Below are 18,791 nucleotides of genomic sequence, written 5' to 3'. Positions count from 1 at the left end.
TGATTCCAAGGCTTAGGTGTTCAGGGTTCCCGTAACCTCTCTTATTATAGGAGTTTGGTCCCCTTCTGGGCCGGGGTTGCCTCTCATATAGTTTTGTACGCTTTGTTATTTCTTCCCTCGACTTGGTTTGGTCTCTGGGGCCCCCTCGACTAGCAGGAACATGCATACCTTCTTTATAGCAGGTCCTTCTCCAGAGAGGTGGCTCTGGTCCGCTGATGCTGGCATTCTCTGTGGCAGCTCAGTGTCCTCTCCAGTACGCCAGCGGGAGTGTTTCCTCGCTCACCACTTTGTTCCTCTGTTTCTCATGGTCCAAGATGGTGACTCATTCCCCTCTCGCTCGCTATGTTCGACATTGTTTCTTGGGCTGCTAGCCCACCAGATCCTCCCCATGGTCACGCCTTCATCTCGGTCGGCTTGACTCGACTTCGCCAACGCCGTACAACGCTGTCTGTCATCGGACATGTTTCTCTCCCTCTCTCGCTTCTCTGCCGGTATCTTTCCGGGTCTCCGTCTGGACCGACCTCCTTCCAGGTGCTTCTCCTGGGCTGGCTCCTTTGGGCCTTTCCAACTCTTCAAAGCCTTGTGGGCCAAGTTTCTCTCCTCCTTGGGCTTCTCTCCGTTTGACCCTCATTCTGTGTCCTTCTCCACACTACAACCAACTCCGCTCAGCAGCGCTGCTCTGCCTCCTGGTAACGTCAGTATGTCTGAGGCTCGCCTCTGCGTATCGTCTCGCCTCCAGTCAAGTGAGCAAGTCCTTTTATCCTTGGTATCAGATACAAAAAGGTGTGTGTTTGATTGTCCAGCCCCTTGTAAGACCTGCATTGTCTTGAGCCAACTGTTTACATGTATTTCCTAATTTTTTTGTAATTCCACAACTGACACACAGATCCACTTCTGGCATTCCTGTGTGCATGCAGATGGCGTCTCAGTAATAGGGAGTTCCTTGCTGGAATGAGAGTCCCTGTTCCCCTGGTGGGAAGTCACTCCCAGTGAGGTCCCGCTTTCCTAAACCCCTAAGGAGGGTTTTGCTTAGGAGGCTCACCTCCCTATCCTCAAAGGGGGTGGATCCCCCCATGGAAAAAGGGACAAAACCTCCAGATTCGTCACACTGGCTTTGAGATCTCCCTTAAGAGCTGCCTTTCTCCAAGGAAGGACCACAGAGTCTTATGGTGTTATCATTCCCATTTCCCTCCCACTGATCTCAACCACTTTCACCTGTACATATCAGTATATATACACCCGTAAATACTGTAATTAATGAATATGAATGTAATGTCCGTCTTTTGTTGTTTTTGTAACAAAAAGTAAGGAAGTAAAAGAATAGAACTTATTTATCCTACCGACGTTAAGACGTCCTCCACAATTTCATTCAATAAAACGGACAATTTTATTAATAAGAAAAATGTAAAGCTGTTGCATAGTATTCATCCCTCTATTACAATGGATTGTAAAAACCTTGCACTCTTACATATGCATAACATTACAACATGTGTCTTCAACAAAACACTGCACTCACTACTACATTGACAATGATCAATAGGCAACAAGCGCTTTCCCTAATACAATTAAAATAAGCAACATGATATAGGGTTGACATTAAGTTCTTTCATGTTTTAGGAATGCAACACAATAAATGGAGTGTAAGAACATGTGTCATAGGATACTTTGGAATAAACCCAGAATACAAGCCTAATTCATTTGCAGTGAGGATTTTAAAAAGCATAAGGAAAGATTTTAAAGTCGGAAATGTTAACCAGGTAACAATATGGCACATAACATGGTAATCACTATGACGGAGCATAGTGAATTAAACTAGATTTATATTTGGTCAAAAGTTTTACAGTCAAGTTACAAGGAAGAATACGATCATTCTAAATTAGGAACCTCCTAATAAAATGTCTTTTATTGAGGCTCCCCCTGATAAAAGTTCAGCAATAATTAAACATATAGAGGAGAAAACTGTACATGTAGGGATAGGGGGACGTTTACACTAAAGGCATGCCATTACAATACATTGAAGGTAACCAATATGATATGATATGGCATTTATAGCGTGCCTGTACACAAGTGTTTCTAGGCGCGACAAGACAGAGGGAGGGGAGGGGACAGGGAGGATAAAACAACGATCTTATTAGGCCTTGTGTCATTCAGAGTGCACTGACATATAATGAAGTATATACTGAATGTATTATTTAACATAGCAGATCAATATGTTGAAGATATTTGTCAGTTCAAATATGCAATTATTTGATGACCTATTGTCCTGTAGTCATAAGTGCAATGTCTTATTCAAGACACATATGTTTGTAAGGTTACGCATCCGTAAGATTGGTCGTTTTTTGCACAATCCATTGTAAAAGAGTGATGAATGTTAGCAAATGATTTTACATTCTGCATATTAACAAAGTTATGTTACTTTTGTACAGTATGAAACTGTGGTGCATCGCTTAACCTAGGCAGGACCAATATGTTATATCATTTAACTACCTTACTTTGTTGTTTCAATTTCGTTGAGTTTAGGACGTTGAGGGAATCCATCCCTGGGTGATCCTTATCAGAAGGTTCGAATGCACCTTCTATTATCCCCATTTACTGTTACAATGTCCTTCGTCACAGCCATCTAGTTTACTTTACTTGGTAAAGGTTTGTCAAGCATCCAGCAATGGATTGGTCCAACTCTCAATAGGACCTTTGTACAATGATTTTTGATGAGGCAATTTTAATTTTCAGTACATACAAATGTTTATTTGATTTTTATAATATGGAAAAACAACCAAAATATCCTTTTAGCGCCTGCGATGCAGCAGTCGGGGGGAGGTTGCATTGCTACTAGACCAAAAGTAGAACGGCAAGTGACACAGAGGATATGTGCTGCTAGACTGAAAATAGCGCATCAAGTAAAGGTTACAGTGCTCCTTTTGGGTGAAGCAAAAACGCATAATTTGAGTGCATGACAGTCAATCCAAGGGTTGATCATTTCAGTGCATCTCAGAGGGGCATGGGTGCTGGTATAGAATCCAGAGGGAGTTCCTCAAGTGCTGACTGCGTGTGTGATAAGTAAGGTGTCAGGTTAAGGGGTTGCTGTATTTTCACACCATTTGCCGTTTAAGTGTACTGAGGAACTGAGTGAAGTTCAGGGTGTGGGGAAGTTGGTTCCAGGGGCGTTAAAGGATAATGCATAAACACCTGCTTCTATTGCTTTTGCAATTTGAGTGCTGCATTGTCAGGAGCCTGTCTTTAGAGAAAAGTAGATTCTGGGTAAGTTAGTCCATGTGGAAGATACCTAGGGAGCAGGTTCTGATGTTTTGGTAAACCAGGCAAGAGATTTTCATTTTGATCCTAGCCTGCACAAGAAGCCAATGCAAACTTCTTAGTCCGTTTCACTAGCCCGTAGACAACCTGGTAAATGGCATTTTGCATCTTCTGTTAATAACTTGCATCTGTAAGTCTGGTAGGCACTTTAGAGGAGGTTCCTGTATTGGATTTGATAGGGGGAACAAGCACTAAGGATAAGGTGTCCATCGAAATTAATTAAAGGATGTTTTTTCAGTCATTAAACCATGTTGGAAAGACTTTTTGTTTTTATAACTGGTCCCATCTGGTAGTTGAGGCTAATGTTGGCATCCCCGAGTATTCCAAGGCTTTACACTTTGGATTCAATGGACAAAAGCCATTCAAAGGATATTTGCCACAGTAGACAAAAGTCAATTTTGCTGTCCCATCAACCCAATTTTCCCCGATCTATAGCAGGTACCGGACCTAGATGGGCATGTTCAACAACCTACCCGCACACACAGGACAGGTAGAGACACAACATGGGCAAGGCTAGCGTGTTGTGCACTCAAAAATATGACAGGTACTGCATAGGTGGGACCAGTACACGTTTCTTTCATGAAAAGTGGCCCCGTTTGCAGAGCAAGTGCAGGCATCCCTCATGAACTGAATAGATAGAGCATGGGCATGGCCAGTCCAAGCTTTGCTCACAAACAAATACAGCATGGACAGGGCCTGCCAGCTATTATCAAAAATAGATATAGCATTGTCATGGCATTTGTAAGCTTCCCTACCAAACAGTAACAGCAACCGCCTGGGTAGGTCTAGCGTAAGCTTTGCTCATAAAATGGTACAGCAAAGGCACGGCCAGCACAAACTATCACAAACAGAACAAGGGACAGCATTGGTAAGGTGAGAGCAAACCTTTCTCGAACACAGCACCGGAGGGGAACGCTGCTCTCTCATCTGGATATAAGTGCACCATAGGTATTGTAAGCACAGCAATCGGCAGGTCCACGGCAAGCTTTCCTCACGCTTGGTTAAATGTCAGGCAATAGCAAAGCAAGGGCAATCATCCCTTGCACACATGCGCATGTACAGCATTGGCAGGGACAATGTAAGATTCCCTACATATAGTTACAGGAACCGAATGGCCATTCATTGAAGCTTTCTCAAAAAAAAAAAAAGAGTGGACATAGACACCAATGTGCGGGGCCAATACAAGTTTTACTCAACAACATAACTGGCACAGCATGTCCGGGAGATAGCTCATTAGTAATAAAAACTCACATCAGACATGGGACCAGTCTGCACTTCAAGTTTGAATCCCTCAGCAGGGCCGAATCAGTTCTTTAGCCTTTGCAGGTTAGGGAAATAAATACCATTACAATGGTTACCAGACACACACCTGCCAGGATTCTTCCGCGGGATTCTTCCTGTCTTTCAGTGGCTGCACTCCTAACTCCACCCACCTTGGAAAACAACTTCTTATGTGACCAACCCTAGGAGTCTTCCAAGCCTGGCGTCGTCAGTGAAGGACGTAGGAGATAAAGGACGCTGACTCTTGTTGCCTGTTTGGAAATGCTAGGTCCAAGGGCTAGACCTGCTTGGTGCATTTCAACTACAAAATAGTTGCAATACAACTACTCCAAAAGACATCTCGATGTGTCTCCTCCCTCCACAGCCCATCCGCACATTCAATAACGTTAGAATGGCCAAGTGCCCTGGACAGTCCCAAGACGCTACCCTAGCAAACCTCATCAATATTCCCATTGCCCCCATCTAGCACCCATGGACAACACACACACAGCCCCTCATGCTCATCAATGCTCACTCAGCAATCGCTCATGCTGCAAAGATCACTGACCTCATCTGGTACAATAATGTTGACACCCTCTTGATCACCATAACATGGTTTTCCCTATACTCCCCCCCCACCCCGGCTACTGTATCCAAAATGCTGAGCGACCAGGAAGGACAGAATGCGCTGTGGCAATCATCATACACAGGAGCGATTGACCATGCACCATTATCTGTCTCCCAGAAATAAGCTTCTTGGAATCAATCGCCGGCCAGTTCCCTGTATTCCACAAGGAATCCATCACCTTCCTCCTCATTTACAAACCACCTTACAGGAGTGACTTTAATTGACAATATGTTCAACTTATTCTCATCTGCCAAATTAGCACACGCTAATAATATCTTTATCTGACATTTTTATGTCCCATGCCGACAGCCACACTTCAAATGCTATTCGCACTGAGCGAATCCATGGACCTTAAGCAACTTGTGGCTTCCCCCCACACACAACAAAGGCAACACCATAGACCTAGTTTTTATATCATCCTCCATCATCACTAGTGCAGACCCTTTGCCACTCGACTAGTCTGACGACACCATCCCACTGTTGATCACCCACTTTAACACGGCTCACAAAGATCAGGCTAAAAGCCCATTCCCAAGGCACCCCTCATTCAAAACCTTCCCAGTCAATGAGCTAGCAGCAATCTTCGCAGACTTCCCCGCCTTAGAGGATGCCTCGGTCCTCCTAGAATTATACAACAACTCTGCCATGAAGCTGGTGGACACTCATGCCCCTCTATAAAGCAGCACGCTAAGACACCCTAAGCACGCCTCAAATAAATGCACAATCTGAGCCCTAGAGAAATGGTGGTGCAAAAACGGTAACCCCGCAGATCTCAGCAACCCCAAATCTCTCAGCACCATTCACAGGATTCTGATCAAGTCCAAAGCTGCGTGCTGCTCCACCACCCTCATGATAACCGCTAACAGAAGGAAAGCCCTTTTCGAAGTATTAAAACATTGTACGAAGCTCTCACCCGACCCTGAGGTGCCAGCAACTCAGGATCAACAACTTTTGCATTGAAAAAGACAGACATCGAATCAACCATCTCTGGTGTTGGACCCCCTAAACTCCAGTATGCACACTGCCCTCTGGACCAAATTCTATCTTTTCTCTCCCCCGGACCTCCTAATAATTCTCTCCTCCATCCAACCTACCTCCTACTCTGACAATATCATCCTAGCCTCCAGCATTTTTGACAGGCCTGGCACTCAACATATTCCTCAGCATTACTCATGCTCACAGAAAGCTCATTCCCAGGCCCCCTCAATACTGGTTTCATAGATCCTCTTTTGAAAGAGAAACGACCCTAGACACAGATAACCGGGACAACTACCAGCCCATTACGAACCTTCCGTTTATCAGCAAAATCTTGAAAAAATTACTTGCAAAACAATTATTCACCAGAATAAAACTACACATCCTACACGACTATCAGTTGGGGTTGCCCCCCCAAGTCCACCATCAAGACATACACCATCCAGGTGGTGAATTATACCCTCCAAATCATGGATAAGGGCAGCTCTTGGCTGCAGTCGACACGTTCGACTATGGAATCCTCTACTTCCTCCTCACTGACAGGATGGAATTCACTGGTACTGTCCTGACTTGGTTTACCTGCTACTGCTCGGGCAGACACCAGGCCGTCCAGATAAACACGTTTTGTTCTAACCAGCTTCAAGTCTCCCGTGGAGGCGTTTAAGGCTCCATCCACTCACCAATGCTTTTTAACCTTTAAATGCAGCTGATGGGCACCCTCCTCATAGACCACGATATAGCCATTTACCAATACATGGAAGATGCTCACTTATAGTTCTACTTGAGAGTAAAAAGCCCACAGGGCATCAGTCATCTCTGCAATTACCTAGCCATCAGAAAGTCCTGGATGTCGACTGCCTACCTCAAACTTAACCCCTCCAAGACTGAAGTCGTTCTCATTGGTCCCCCGGCTAAACAACAACTTGTCCATAGGATATGCGCCTATAAAGATCAGATCTGCAATTCTTGGGTTAAGCATAATTCTTAGGCTTCACCATCAACCGCATTCTGGCCTTCCAGAAACACATAGCAAAGAAGGGCCAGACAACATGTCTCCAAATTACCACCCTTCGCAAAAGCAAACCCTTCATACTGCCGCAGGACTTCCAGACCTTAGTGTAGGCCCCTGTGGTCTTGCACATTGATGGGGAAATGCCCTCCTGAAAGGGCTCCCAGCAGCTCATCTGGCTTTCTGTTCAGGCCCGGATGCTGTCCAAGACTATCTATCATCTGCAAAGCAGCCATGCGTAAATACACCAGCGTACCTGATGGCAAAGCACTGCATATCTAGTGGCACATGCTCCTAACGCGGAAAATCAACCAGCTCAAATCAGAACTCGCACATAAAAAGAGGAACCACAAACAATCCTATTGTCACGCACCTGTCCTCTGGAACTCAATCCCTGTATTGGCTCAGAATGCCCCAACAATTCCACGAGGCTCTCAAAACGTGGCTTTTTTTTTAACATTACCTGTGCAATGAGTAATCCTGATGGATGTATAGACTTACGCACAGACGCACAATACTGCACTACTGTTAAAAGACCCTGGCACAAACGCTGGCAGCCCACACCCTGTACAGTTCTCTGCTGCTCTCGAGCTAGGTCCAGGCTTAAAAAATAAAATAAATGGGTAACGAAAGATTTTAAAGCACATGGAATACGACATGAAACCCTATTTAAAAATGATTATCTTCATTGTCATCATCATAATGGCCGGGTCTAACATGATGGGGAATGGGATAGGTACAGGAAACAAGTTCTCGTTCTTGCTTGGGGACCAATGAGTGCACGTGGCAGTATGAACTGGATGGGCTGGCAGTGCTGGTGTTAATGGGCCTGTATGCGCAGATAGCCTTCGTAACATGCTCACAACATGAAAGGACATTTGCCGACCTTGCAATTTCCTAACGCAGCAAAACTCCACTTCCAATTCCAATTCTACAGGCTCTGCTTGCTGCTTCCTAGCCAATAACAGAATTCTCCTGGTTTAGCGGGTGAGCGGGGCGGCAGCCAAAGGGCTCAGCAGCCTCGGCAACACTAGTTAACTGCTAGCCAAAGCATTGTCGGTGCAACACATATTCAGTGTCGTTCCTTTCATTTAGTAGTTGCTCCTGTTAAGTGATCTTAATTTGGTGGGTCAGAGCGAGCCTTTTTTTAATGATCGGTTTACTACAATGACCTCAAAAACCTCTAAGCAGCGTTGTTCAGCCTTGTTTGTGAAGGTAGCCAAGAAAAGCAGTTATTTTTCATATAGACATTCTACTTAATTGGGTATCTTTTCATTGCTAGCTTCAAAAGAAATGTTAGCCACTGTTTGCGCCTGTGAATTTACCAAATTATTGTTTTACAACATGCAAGTAGCATAGGTGCACAAAGAAAGTTAACTGGATCATGCAGGAGTTTAACAATGGCCTAAATATATTTCATCTTGAGAGCAAACACAGAAAATAATCAAGTCACTTCTTTAGAGGCAGCCATGTCATGTCCTGTCCTGCATTTCTTTTACAAGTTTAACATAGGTTTCTGTAAATTTGTTCATAAACAATGTAGAACAAACGTGATACAAGCAGAACTCTATCCGAAAGAGAGAGAGGGAAAGAGAGAGAAGGAAAGAGTGTGTGTGTGTGTGAGTGTGAGAGAGTGTGAGTGTGTGAGTGTGAGTGAGCGTGTGGGTGTGGGTGGGTGTGTGCGTGTGGCCATTGTCCCGGGAGGATAGCTCAGCGGCAACATGCGAACCTTGGAAGCAAGACCACAGGAAGCAACACAGCAGCAGGTCCGCGCTTAGAATAAGCGCGTTATGAATACGCAACTAAGACAAAAACAATTACACAACTAAAAAAAAAAATCCTGTAACAGCGCCTCGATGCCCGCGGGCTGTGTGAGCGCTTTAAAAAATGCAAAATAAATAAAAAATGCTAAATAAATAAATTGTCCGCTCCCTTTTGCCACGGTGTACGAGGCCCCTTGTCCCCGCTCCCACCATGGCACCCTTTGTCCTACTGTGAGTTGTCTGCTTCCTGACTCATGCCTGCCTCAGGACGATCCAAGTCCAGTGCTTCTGGAGTGACCAGGCCCTTTTGTTATGCTAAAAGTTCCCCATGCCAGGCCTCTGTGTTTTTACTTTACAGCCAGACCATGCAATGCTGCAACCCAAGAACAGGCACCAACCAGAAGCAGACTTGCTTATATTGTCTTGTGAGAGCAATAGAAGGACTCCTATACCAGTGGGTACTGTGTTGTTCTTCAGGAGGGTGCCCCCTAATGTGGCAATAACGTGCATATTCTATTGCGTTATTCATAACAGCAGAGATGAAGACACGTTTGGCGCCTTTGCTAGCCAATGCTCTATTTATGTAAAATGCTTTCTTTCCTGATGGCGGCTGCGAGAAGTCACATTGCCAGGGCATTTCCTCAGAGAGTACCCTAATAATTATTCACTCCTTCCAATGTATTCCAGGAGCAGTTTATAATAATGGACTTCTCCTTCTGCATAGGCAACATGTTATCGCCCGGAGGGTTATGAAGTCAAGGTAATTAAACTGACTACCCTCGCACAAGTTGCATATGATTGTATATAGGCCGCTGACACCTGGGTATATTATTCCGTTCCTTTAATATAGGCGCATCATGTGATGCTATCCTGAGGAAGGCGCTGTCATACATTAAGAGGCATGCTTTGAAAATGATGGCCTCGATTCATTAGTGGCAATCCATCCTTATATTTACCTACAAGCCCGCACACTGAGCACACGTCTGCAAAACAACAATGTGCTCAGAATAACACATTCAAGATAATACACACACGGTGCAATTCAGCACAATAGCCCTCTACAAAAAGAGGCACTCAGTGGGGTAATGGCACGTTGTAAGTTCATCAAACAACAAATTCAACTTCGCTCATACTAATTCACAACACACTTTCCATTTTGGGCTGCTCACATCCATGCAATTGTAAAAGTGAGTTTAGTAAAAGTGCGGGGTAGTGTAAGTTGAGGTTTAACCCGTTGTGTGCAGGACTTTGAAATACTTCATTTGCACTCTGTACTTCAAGGTTGGCATTGCCAATATTTTTAGAATTCATCTTACTTCATATCTACTTGTGCTGGTTGCCTTGCATTACTGAATAAATATTTGCTGTAATAATTTAATTGAGGTATAAATAACGCTGTTGGTCCACAAACTGCCTTACTGTTTTCGAGTTGCTGAAACATGGTCGTGGATGGAATGTTCCTCCAGTCTCACAAGATGTTTGCAGCATGCTTCGAGTCGGCATGATGCGAAGGTCAGACTAGTAAAGTAAGGGGAGTTGAGAACAATATCAAGGCCTGACTGATTTTTTGAACAGCTTTGAACTTAAAGTCTGCATGACATAAACTATACTGAAAATCTGCATTGAGTGAAAAACACTAGGTCATCCTACGTTTACCTTTTCAATTTAAAACATTCATCCCTCAAAGGGAGAGTAATATTCAAATGATGTTACAGCACGTTTGCAGAGGCCTATATTAGAACACGTGAATGATGGGGCGCATACACACAGTGAGGTCCAGCGCTCTAATATTTCTGTATTGCGCAGAAGTTGCAAAATCATTTCTGTGGTTGCCAGCGCAGTTCCTACGACACAACCTGGCAGATGAAATAAGGAAATGGCATCGACTTAGCACTGGTCGGTTTTAACTGCCCAGTCAGTTAACATGACAACCAGGATGCAGAGGGCGGGAGGGCGAAGGGGGAGGAGGGGTCCAGGAGCGTGAGACATTTCACCCAGAGCATGCCCTGCTTTTGGTCACTTTATTTTAGAACTTAGTGCCCTCCTTTGACCAACAGTTCCTAAGAGTATGAGAACTCTTGTTGGTTTAGGCACTGCCCACAGTTGCTCCATTAGCTCAGGAGGCATCTCCTCCAAGAAATCTGGAAAAGCCTGGATGGATGGACCACATCTTGGGTTATTTTTCCTAGTTCAATACCAAAGTCAAACACACAGGACCCCAATGAAGGTGGCTCACCTTGAACTCCACGACCATCATGTGAAGGGAGGCAGACTGAGGCAGAATAGTAGCATTGTTGCTTAAGTGGCTTTCCACAGCCGTTCTAGCGTACCAGAAGTAGAGGTTGTGCCAGGGCAGGAGACTCGTGGTGAAAAAGGGCTCGCCAATGAACACAGATACCTGCATAGAATAAAATCCAAAATGTCCTCAAAGAAATACTACATCATATGCAGAAAAATGCATTCTTTACTGGTAGCTGTAGATAACTCTAAAAGTAAACCGATCAGACATGTTTCCCCATGCATGTGCAAACCAATGTCTCAAGGGTTAGAAAGAGAATCCTAATCACATGATGAAGACATGGGCATATATCAGACCTGACGATTACTTTCAAACAGACACACTGTAGTACAATCAAGTATCCTACTTACCGAAATGAAGTTGCAACACAGATTATAACACAAGAGATCCTTCAATAGAGAGCACGCTCATGCACAAGCAAGACATAGAAACAGCAGCTGAGTGGAGGCAGCCATGGTAAATGGTGAGGCTTGTTTTCTCCTCTCCCCTAACATCTGGTGGCCGAAAATGTCAAACTGCCTGGGGAGAAGGGGATTACAGAAGTTCAGAGGGAAGCACAGTAGCCGCATCGGCGTACCGCGGGTAGATTGGAGTTGCCGAATTCCTCAGCAGTTAGTAGCTGCTAGTCAGAGGTAAACCTTTGGTAATTCTCTGACTCTACCTGTGAATCTACCTCCCCATTCCCTGGCAAAAAATCCTTTTCATCCATGTTGTCGCCCACTGTCCACACAATTGATTCTGTGCTGTGACTGACATCTCTGCATGAATCCCTTGACATAGATAACGTATCCTCTAATTTCAGTAAATGTATTGCTAACGCAATTGTCTATCCTCTGTGAGGATTCTATGTAGAATCTGGAGTGACCAAGTCCTTTGAATCACCTCAAGTTTGTGCCAGTCATGACGGCACCATTGAGGATCAGCCCAAACAGAATAGAGACAAGCAGATGAAGCCTTCTCGAGTATCCTATAAAGAAAGGGTTGTCTCTGCAACACTACCCTTTGAGGAAGGAAACATTATTTGTAACGCCCAGCAAGCAGCCACTGAATCAACAAACTGCCAAGCCAACCTTTAAGGGGTCTTCTGTTCGATAGCATCCTGTCCCCACTAAGACAAGACGCAGGACTAGAAGAAGATGGCAGTTAAGTTTAATACTGCACCTCTTTAAAAAGGCCAACAATCAGCCCCGGCAGGAAAAGCAAAGTACTGGTGATAATCTCGCCCATAAACAGGAGAAACACACATATCAACAAGTCTAACTTTCTTCAGCCCGACTCATGGCTCAGCAAATGCAAAAAAGAGCACACATATTTTAGAGAGTGAACAAAATCCTAGATATTCAATTTAGCAGCGCCTAAAGGATAATATTGTTAAGTTCACAATTGGGCCCTTTTCTACACTGGTTCCAGGAGAAGAAATGAAAAGTGCAGCACACAAGAGAAGACAAATATGTAAAACATGATGAACACGAAAAGCGGAAATCTATCAAAGGGCAGTTGTCAGGCATACATTATTCTGCCTAGAAAAAGGTAGGTTAAAAAACGCTCTCAATGAGGACACAATAAGAAAAGACGACAGCCAAAGGCTCTCAATCCCAATTTTGCGATACAAAGATTGGGGAAGTCGCAACTTGGTCAATGAAGCAAAAACTAGGTACACATCAGGTAACATCCTCACATCCAAATCCCATGTGTCGTTGAAAGGGGAAACAAAACCAAATGCATAGTTAAGAAACCAGCTATTTCATAAGAGCAATTTCATAATCCCAAAGATGAGAAACCTACAAGAAAATTCAAACTAGCAACATTTTGAAAAATGAAAATATAGCATAGCTACAAAACAAAAAGCATTACAGTACTGATTACTGATTAGAGTTCAGAAAATGTCACTTAACAATTGAATCCAAATGAAAGACCGCAACAGAGAATGCATAATTGTCGACTACAGCAACCATTTTCCTCAATTCTCCCCAACAGTGTGAAGTTAAAGAACACCATGTGTAATGAAAAGATTGTCATATATTAAATGTCAGGAAGTTCTTGCCTCTAAAATTAAATGAATACAAGTCCAGCAGTGGTGTTGCCCAAAATCAGCATTCATGCTCCCCGCCTGGAGACCACAGGGACAGCCCTGTGTTGGTATGATGGTCCTGGCTCCATCTTTCATTGATCATGCTGGGTTTGCTCTGAAGGGAAGGGTTCATAAGTAGATTCTCTCCTCAGTTCATTAGTGAGGGGCAAAGATCTAGCATTGGTCAAACGCGCTGCACACCAGACCCCTAGAGATGCCATGCGTAGAAGGGCAGAGCAGTAAGGGGGGCTGCTCTTTTTCCCATTCCCTTGGCTGAAACATTGCTTCTCCAAGTACAAGTGCAGCCACTTAGCCCTCTGTATTCCACCCTCAAGTCTTCCCTTGATGACCTCGATGAATGACAAGAATGTGCTTTAGATGACGAAAAAATGCACCGAGCTAACAATCAAAGGATGATCTTTCAGTGATGCCAACATCTCTCATATGTTATTTTCCACGTGTACCACCCGGAGTCGCACACGTAGGCAAAAGGGAGGGATTGTTGTTCAGTTATGAAAAGAATGGTATGGCGTGAGGCTTTTGCCAGAAGCGAAACAGTTATATGAACAATGTTTGGTGTCTCAAAAGCATGTGTGTTGATCATGAAGCGCATCTTGTGCCCTAGGCACCGTTCGCCAGGATTCCCTCCGAGTTTATTCAGCTTCCAGAGGTGGTGGTGTGGCAATACATATTGGTCATAAAAGGTATGTTTTCAAATTGGATCGTTTCATCTACCTGCAAAGCAGGCGCAAAAGTGGTAGCCAAGGCATTCATAAGGGTTTTAATGCACCAGTGAGCATAAATAGTGAACACGGAACACACTTCAGAGGGAAACTAATTCAGGAGCAGTGTAAAATATTCTATAAAAGATCCATTGGCCTCATCACCGACAATCAGCAGGCGGAGGAAAGACAAAACAGGGTCCTGAAAAACAAAATCTCAAAAATCTGTTCTGAAACTGGTTTGAAGTGGCCAGACATATTGCTGCTTACTTTAAGGAGTATGCGTGTCGCTGCACATAGGAAATGGGCTTGAGCCCATGTGACATCCTGGAAGACTGATGTGCTTAGCAGAATTACACTGGCTAGCACAGGGAAACTTGTCGGTTTTACGATCCCGTAATTTAATATTGGCAACATTTGTTAAAGGTTTTGAGATGTGTTTATTCACACGTTAAACAAGCATTGCCAAAGGAACCAGAGACACCCTGTCACCCTTTCAAACCCAACCGCTGGGTGTTCATCTGGAGCTATTATTATAAGGGCTGCTATGCAGCGGAATAGTACAAAAATGTCGCCCTCATTTGTGCGCCCCCGCAGTTACTGCGACTTTTGGGGCGCACAAGATGAGGGTGACATTTACTGAGCCCAAGCACATCAGGGGTTGCGGGGGTGTCCCCCGTTCTGCTTGGGCACTGTAATGGGAGTCAGGGGTTGCAGGGGTGAACCCCGCATACCATTTTTGGAAAGCGGGGGACACGGAAAAAAAGAAAAGCACCCTGCGGCATCAGCTCTAACCCACGTTAGTGGGGGGAGCGGACGTCGCAGGGATAGCAGGGTGCAGGCGACATACACTGAAGGATGCCACCGTAAAAGGTAAGTTGGGGGTGGGGGGGTTTCAAGGAAAGGGAAAAGCAGGCCGTGGAAGCGGGCACAGTGATCTATATGATCACTGCGCCGCGCCGTAACTGGCGTCGGCATTTCGCCCGTCGCAGTTATGGGTCACATAGATCCCTTGACAGCTAGATGGCCAGGTGTCTTTGGTGAGGAACACTACAGTGCACTACAGACATTTTACCAAACTGGACTCCCGGGAGCTTCTGTCGGCCAGCCATGGAACTATCGTCTGAAACGATATCTGCCGACACTGGTTCTGGCTCGCAGTATGATATTTTTGTTGTGCAATTTAAACCCAGGTGAGGGGCATTTTGTTGGGAACTCTGATAACAAACCATCTGGGCCAGTTCAGAGAGAAACAAAAGACACTCTGTAGGGTGTAGAAGTAGTCTAGGGACACAAAGGTAGCATGTTTGTTGGCATCACATTTTATTTAACAGAATAAGGAAGAACCCTACTTGTCCCTATAACTAAGAGGAGTTTGCCTGCCTCAAACAAAACTAAGGATTATGTCAGAAAGTCTGTCAAAAGTAAATAGTCCACTGTCCTATATCCCAAACCTATTTCCGTCCCTTACACTTCAAAAGAAAAACTATAACAGGTCTCGCCCTAACTCAAGAAGAGTGTCTCCTTCCCATTCTGGATGGTTTTAGGCAGTTTGTAAATGATGAGGGAATATCCACCTTCCCCTGGCCGCCACTAGGCCTTTCTTTATAGTTTTCAGGCAACTCTTTAAAGTTCCACCAAGATCAGAAAAGTGCCTCCCTTCCCCAAGCCTCTGCCAGGATCTATTTCAACAGTCGCAATTATATCTGGATTTTTGCTAGAGGATATGTCTTTCCCTTTCTGGTCTTTTGACCAAAGGATATCTCCCTCTTCCCCAGGTCTCCTCTTGAGTTTGATTAAACAAGGTCTCTCTTTTCTGTTGGACTGCTTCTGACCTTTGCCAAAGGATATCTCTCTCTTCCCCTGGTCTTCTCTTGACCTTGATTAAAGAATGTCTCTCTTTTCTGCGGATCATTTTCTGACCTTTGCCAAAGGATGTCCCTCTCTCTTCGCCTGGTCTTCTCTTCTCATTATGTGGGTCCGACACCACTTTCTCAGGTCTAAAATGTCTCTTTCTCATGTCCAGTTCACTATCCTGCCAGGCATTATTTTGCATGTATGATTCTTCAAACCTTTAAACCTTTGGGTCTCAGACCCTCACTTCAGTTTTATAATGTCTCTCACTCAAGCCCGGTTCACTATCCTGACAGGCATTATCTTGTATATATAACTCTCCAAATCTCTCAACATTCGGGTCCCAAACCATTCTCTTTTTTTTTGTTTTCACTGCTCTCTCCTACAGTTTGCTTAATTTCTCTGCTTGGTACCACTGGGACGAGGAAACTGCTTCTGCACATCCTCCCAACCAAGTCCTCTGGGGTTTCCAAACCGCTGTACATTCTGGTCCCAGGCCCCTATCTCTCTTCTGGTTTCTTTGGGGTGCCCTCTCCCCCAGTATGTTTTGCTTCTCTGTTTGGTCCCACTTGGATGAGGAAGCCGATTCTGCACTTCCTCACAACCACAGCCTCTGGGGTTTCCCAGTGGCAGACCCCTGCTGCGTACCTTCCAACTTGTTCCACGAAGCAACTCGGGCAAGCTTCTCTGGCTTCCCCTGGGCTCTCGCAATCAGCTGTCGGCTTTCTGCTGCTCCACCATCTGTTTTTTTTGCCGTACGTCGGGTCTGGACTGGACCACTCTGATGGCTTTCTTCCCGCCACCTGATGTCTGGTTTCCCAGCTTTCAGGGAAACCGGGCGGTAGAGACGGTAAGGGCAGTGTGCCGGTATCCCGTTACCAAAGTGGGATTCCGGCAAACTTGTAATCAGCCCCACTGTCTATTGAATGCTTTTAAAAAACCTACGACTAAGCAATGTATGTCTACATGAAAAAATAAAATGATACCTTAACAATGAAATGACAAGTGATGCAGCAACTGATTAAAATTGCTTAGACTAAGCTGAACAGGCAGGAATATGAAATAAAGTTCCAAATGAAACCCAGATCCTTTGTGAGGGAGACTGCAACGAAAGGAGTATTAAAATAAAAATAAAATAAATTATGAGGTTTTGATAAAAAGCACACAAGTGGGGTGGGCGGACTGCTGGAACAGAATGCATTTTATGTTTTTCAATGACCATGCACGCATCACAGGCAGAGTAAGGAACAAGTTACTTACCTGTAACTGTTGTTCTGCAGCATGGGTCTGGCATGGATTCACATGCGCATGAATATTCCCCGTCGTCAGGCTGGGAATCCTTGGTAAAGAAAAAATCAGTTTCATTTTCGTTTCTGAACTGTCTTTCTACTAGTAACCAATCACTGGTCTCTGGGTCATACTGCCCCCAGCCAATGACTGCCTTCCACCTAAGCCCCTCCTCTGTCAGCCATCTTCAGATTTGGTAGCACGTAAAGTAGCAGTAGGACCAAGAGAAGAGCCGCAGAGGGGTAGGAGGGAGGGTTCGCATGTGAATCCATGCCAGACCCATGGTGGAGAACAACAGTTACAGGTAAGTAACTTGTTCCTTCTCCAGCATGGGGTCTTCACAAGCTCATGAATACAAGAATACATAGCAGTACACACATGCACAACCACAGGAGGTGGCAAGGCTCAACATTAAGCATCTCTTATCCCCTCACCAGGCCCACCTTCAGACGAACAGGTTGCGCAGCACTGCCTGCCCGACTCTGGACTCCTAGCTGGAATCCCGGTCGGCGCAGTAGAATCTCGTGAAGGTGTGCGTCGACCTCCACGTAGCAGCCCTGCAGATGTCCAGCAAGGGCACACCAGACAAGAACGCCGTGGTAGCAGCGATCGCTCTGGTTGAATGGGCTCTCAGACGGCCGGGCAACGGTCGGTTTGCCAACCGGTGGCAGTGCATGATGCAGCCAGAGAGCCATCTGGAAATGGAAGCCTTCGAGAGGGCCTTTCTTTGGTTCAACGCAACGGGAAGAAAACAGGTAACACCAAGGGCTCGTTGAGATGGAAGTCCGGCGGCACCTTGGGCATGAATGAGGGGTGCATCCTCAGCACCACCCTCGTCTCGTGGAAAGTCAGGTACAGTGGTTTGCAGAGGAGGGCCTGGATCTCTCCCACTCGTCGTACGGAGGTGATGGCCACAAGAAACACAGTCTTCCACGACAGGAACTTCAACAGTGCCGAATGCAGAGGCTCGAATGGCGGCCCCATGAGCCTGCTTAGCACCACGTTGAGCTCCAACGCCGGGGCCGGAGCCTTTACCGGCGGGAATGATCAGAACAGTCCTTTCATAAATTCCTTCACCAGGCGATGAGAACACAGAGATGATCGCCCTGGAGTTCTGGTATAGCGGAAAATCGCCGCTAGATGTATCTAGATGAAAGCATGAGCTAGCCTCGCCTTGGCCAGCGACAGTAGGTACGGCAGTACTTGAGGGGCCATAATCCGCAGAGGGTTAATCTTCTGTGCACGGCACCAGACATAGAACCTCTTCCACTTGTGTCCATAGCACTTGAGATTCGAGGACGCCCTGGCCTTTGCAAGCACCTCCTTGCAGTCCGCCGGGATATCGTACCCTCCAAACTCTAGTGCTGCAGGAGCCAGGCCTGCAAGTTCAGCGACCCAGGGTCATGGTGGAGGATGGCGCCTCCTCTGGCGAGGAGATCCGCGTCCGTCGGCAGTTTGACTGGGGGGGACGCCGACATGTCCAGAAGGTCCGGGAACCAGATCTGCCTTGGCCACCCCGGTGCGACGAGGATCATCCTGCACCGGGACCGTCTGAGTTGATTGATGGGTCGCAGCATCAACGGCAACGGTGGGAACGCATACAGGAACAGG

At 45.6% G+C, this 18,791-nt stretch overlaps 1 protein-coding gene across 2 annotated transcripts in view; it reads right to left on the bottom strand.

The window, feature by feature from the left end:
* PRMT7 (protein arginine methyltransferase 7) overlaps nt 1-18,791 on the bottom strand; it is a 936,033-nt gene that overhangs the window by 269,244 nt on the left and 647,998 nt on the right. For both annotated transcript variants that reach the window (XM_069653680.1, XM_069653690.1), the window contains exon 14: nt 11,184-11,345. In XM_069653680.1, coding sequence (XP_069509781.1) covers nt 11,184-11,345 — 162 coding nt within the window. The remainder of the gene's footprint in view (nt 1-11,183; nt 11,346-18,791) is intronic.

The sequence above is a fragment of the Ambystoma mexicanum genome, chromosome 1p (assembly GCF_040938575.1).
Source record: "Ambystoma mexicanum isolate Mex_15411 chromosome 1p, UKY_AmexF1_1, whole genome shotgun sequence".
In the NCBI taxonomy this organism is placed as follows: Eukaryota; Metazoa; Chordata; class Amphibia; order Caudata; family Ambystomatidae; genus Ambystoma; species Ambystoma mexicanum.
This window is presented reverse-complemented; position numbering and strand designations above follow the sequence as displayed.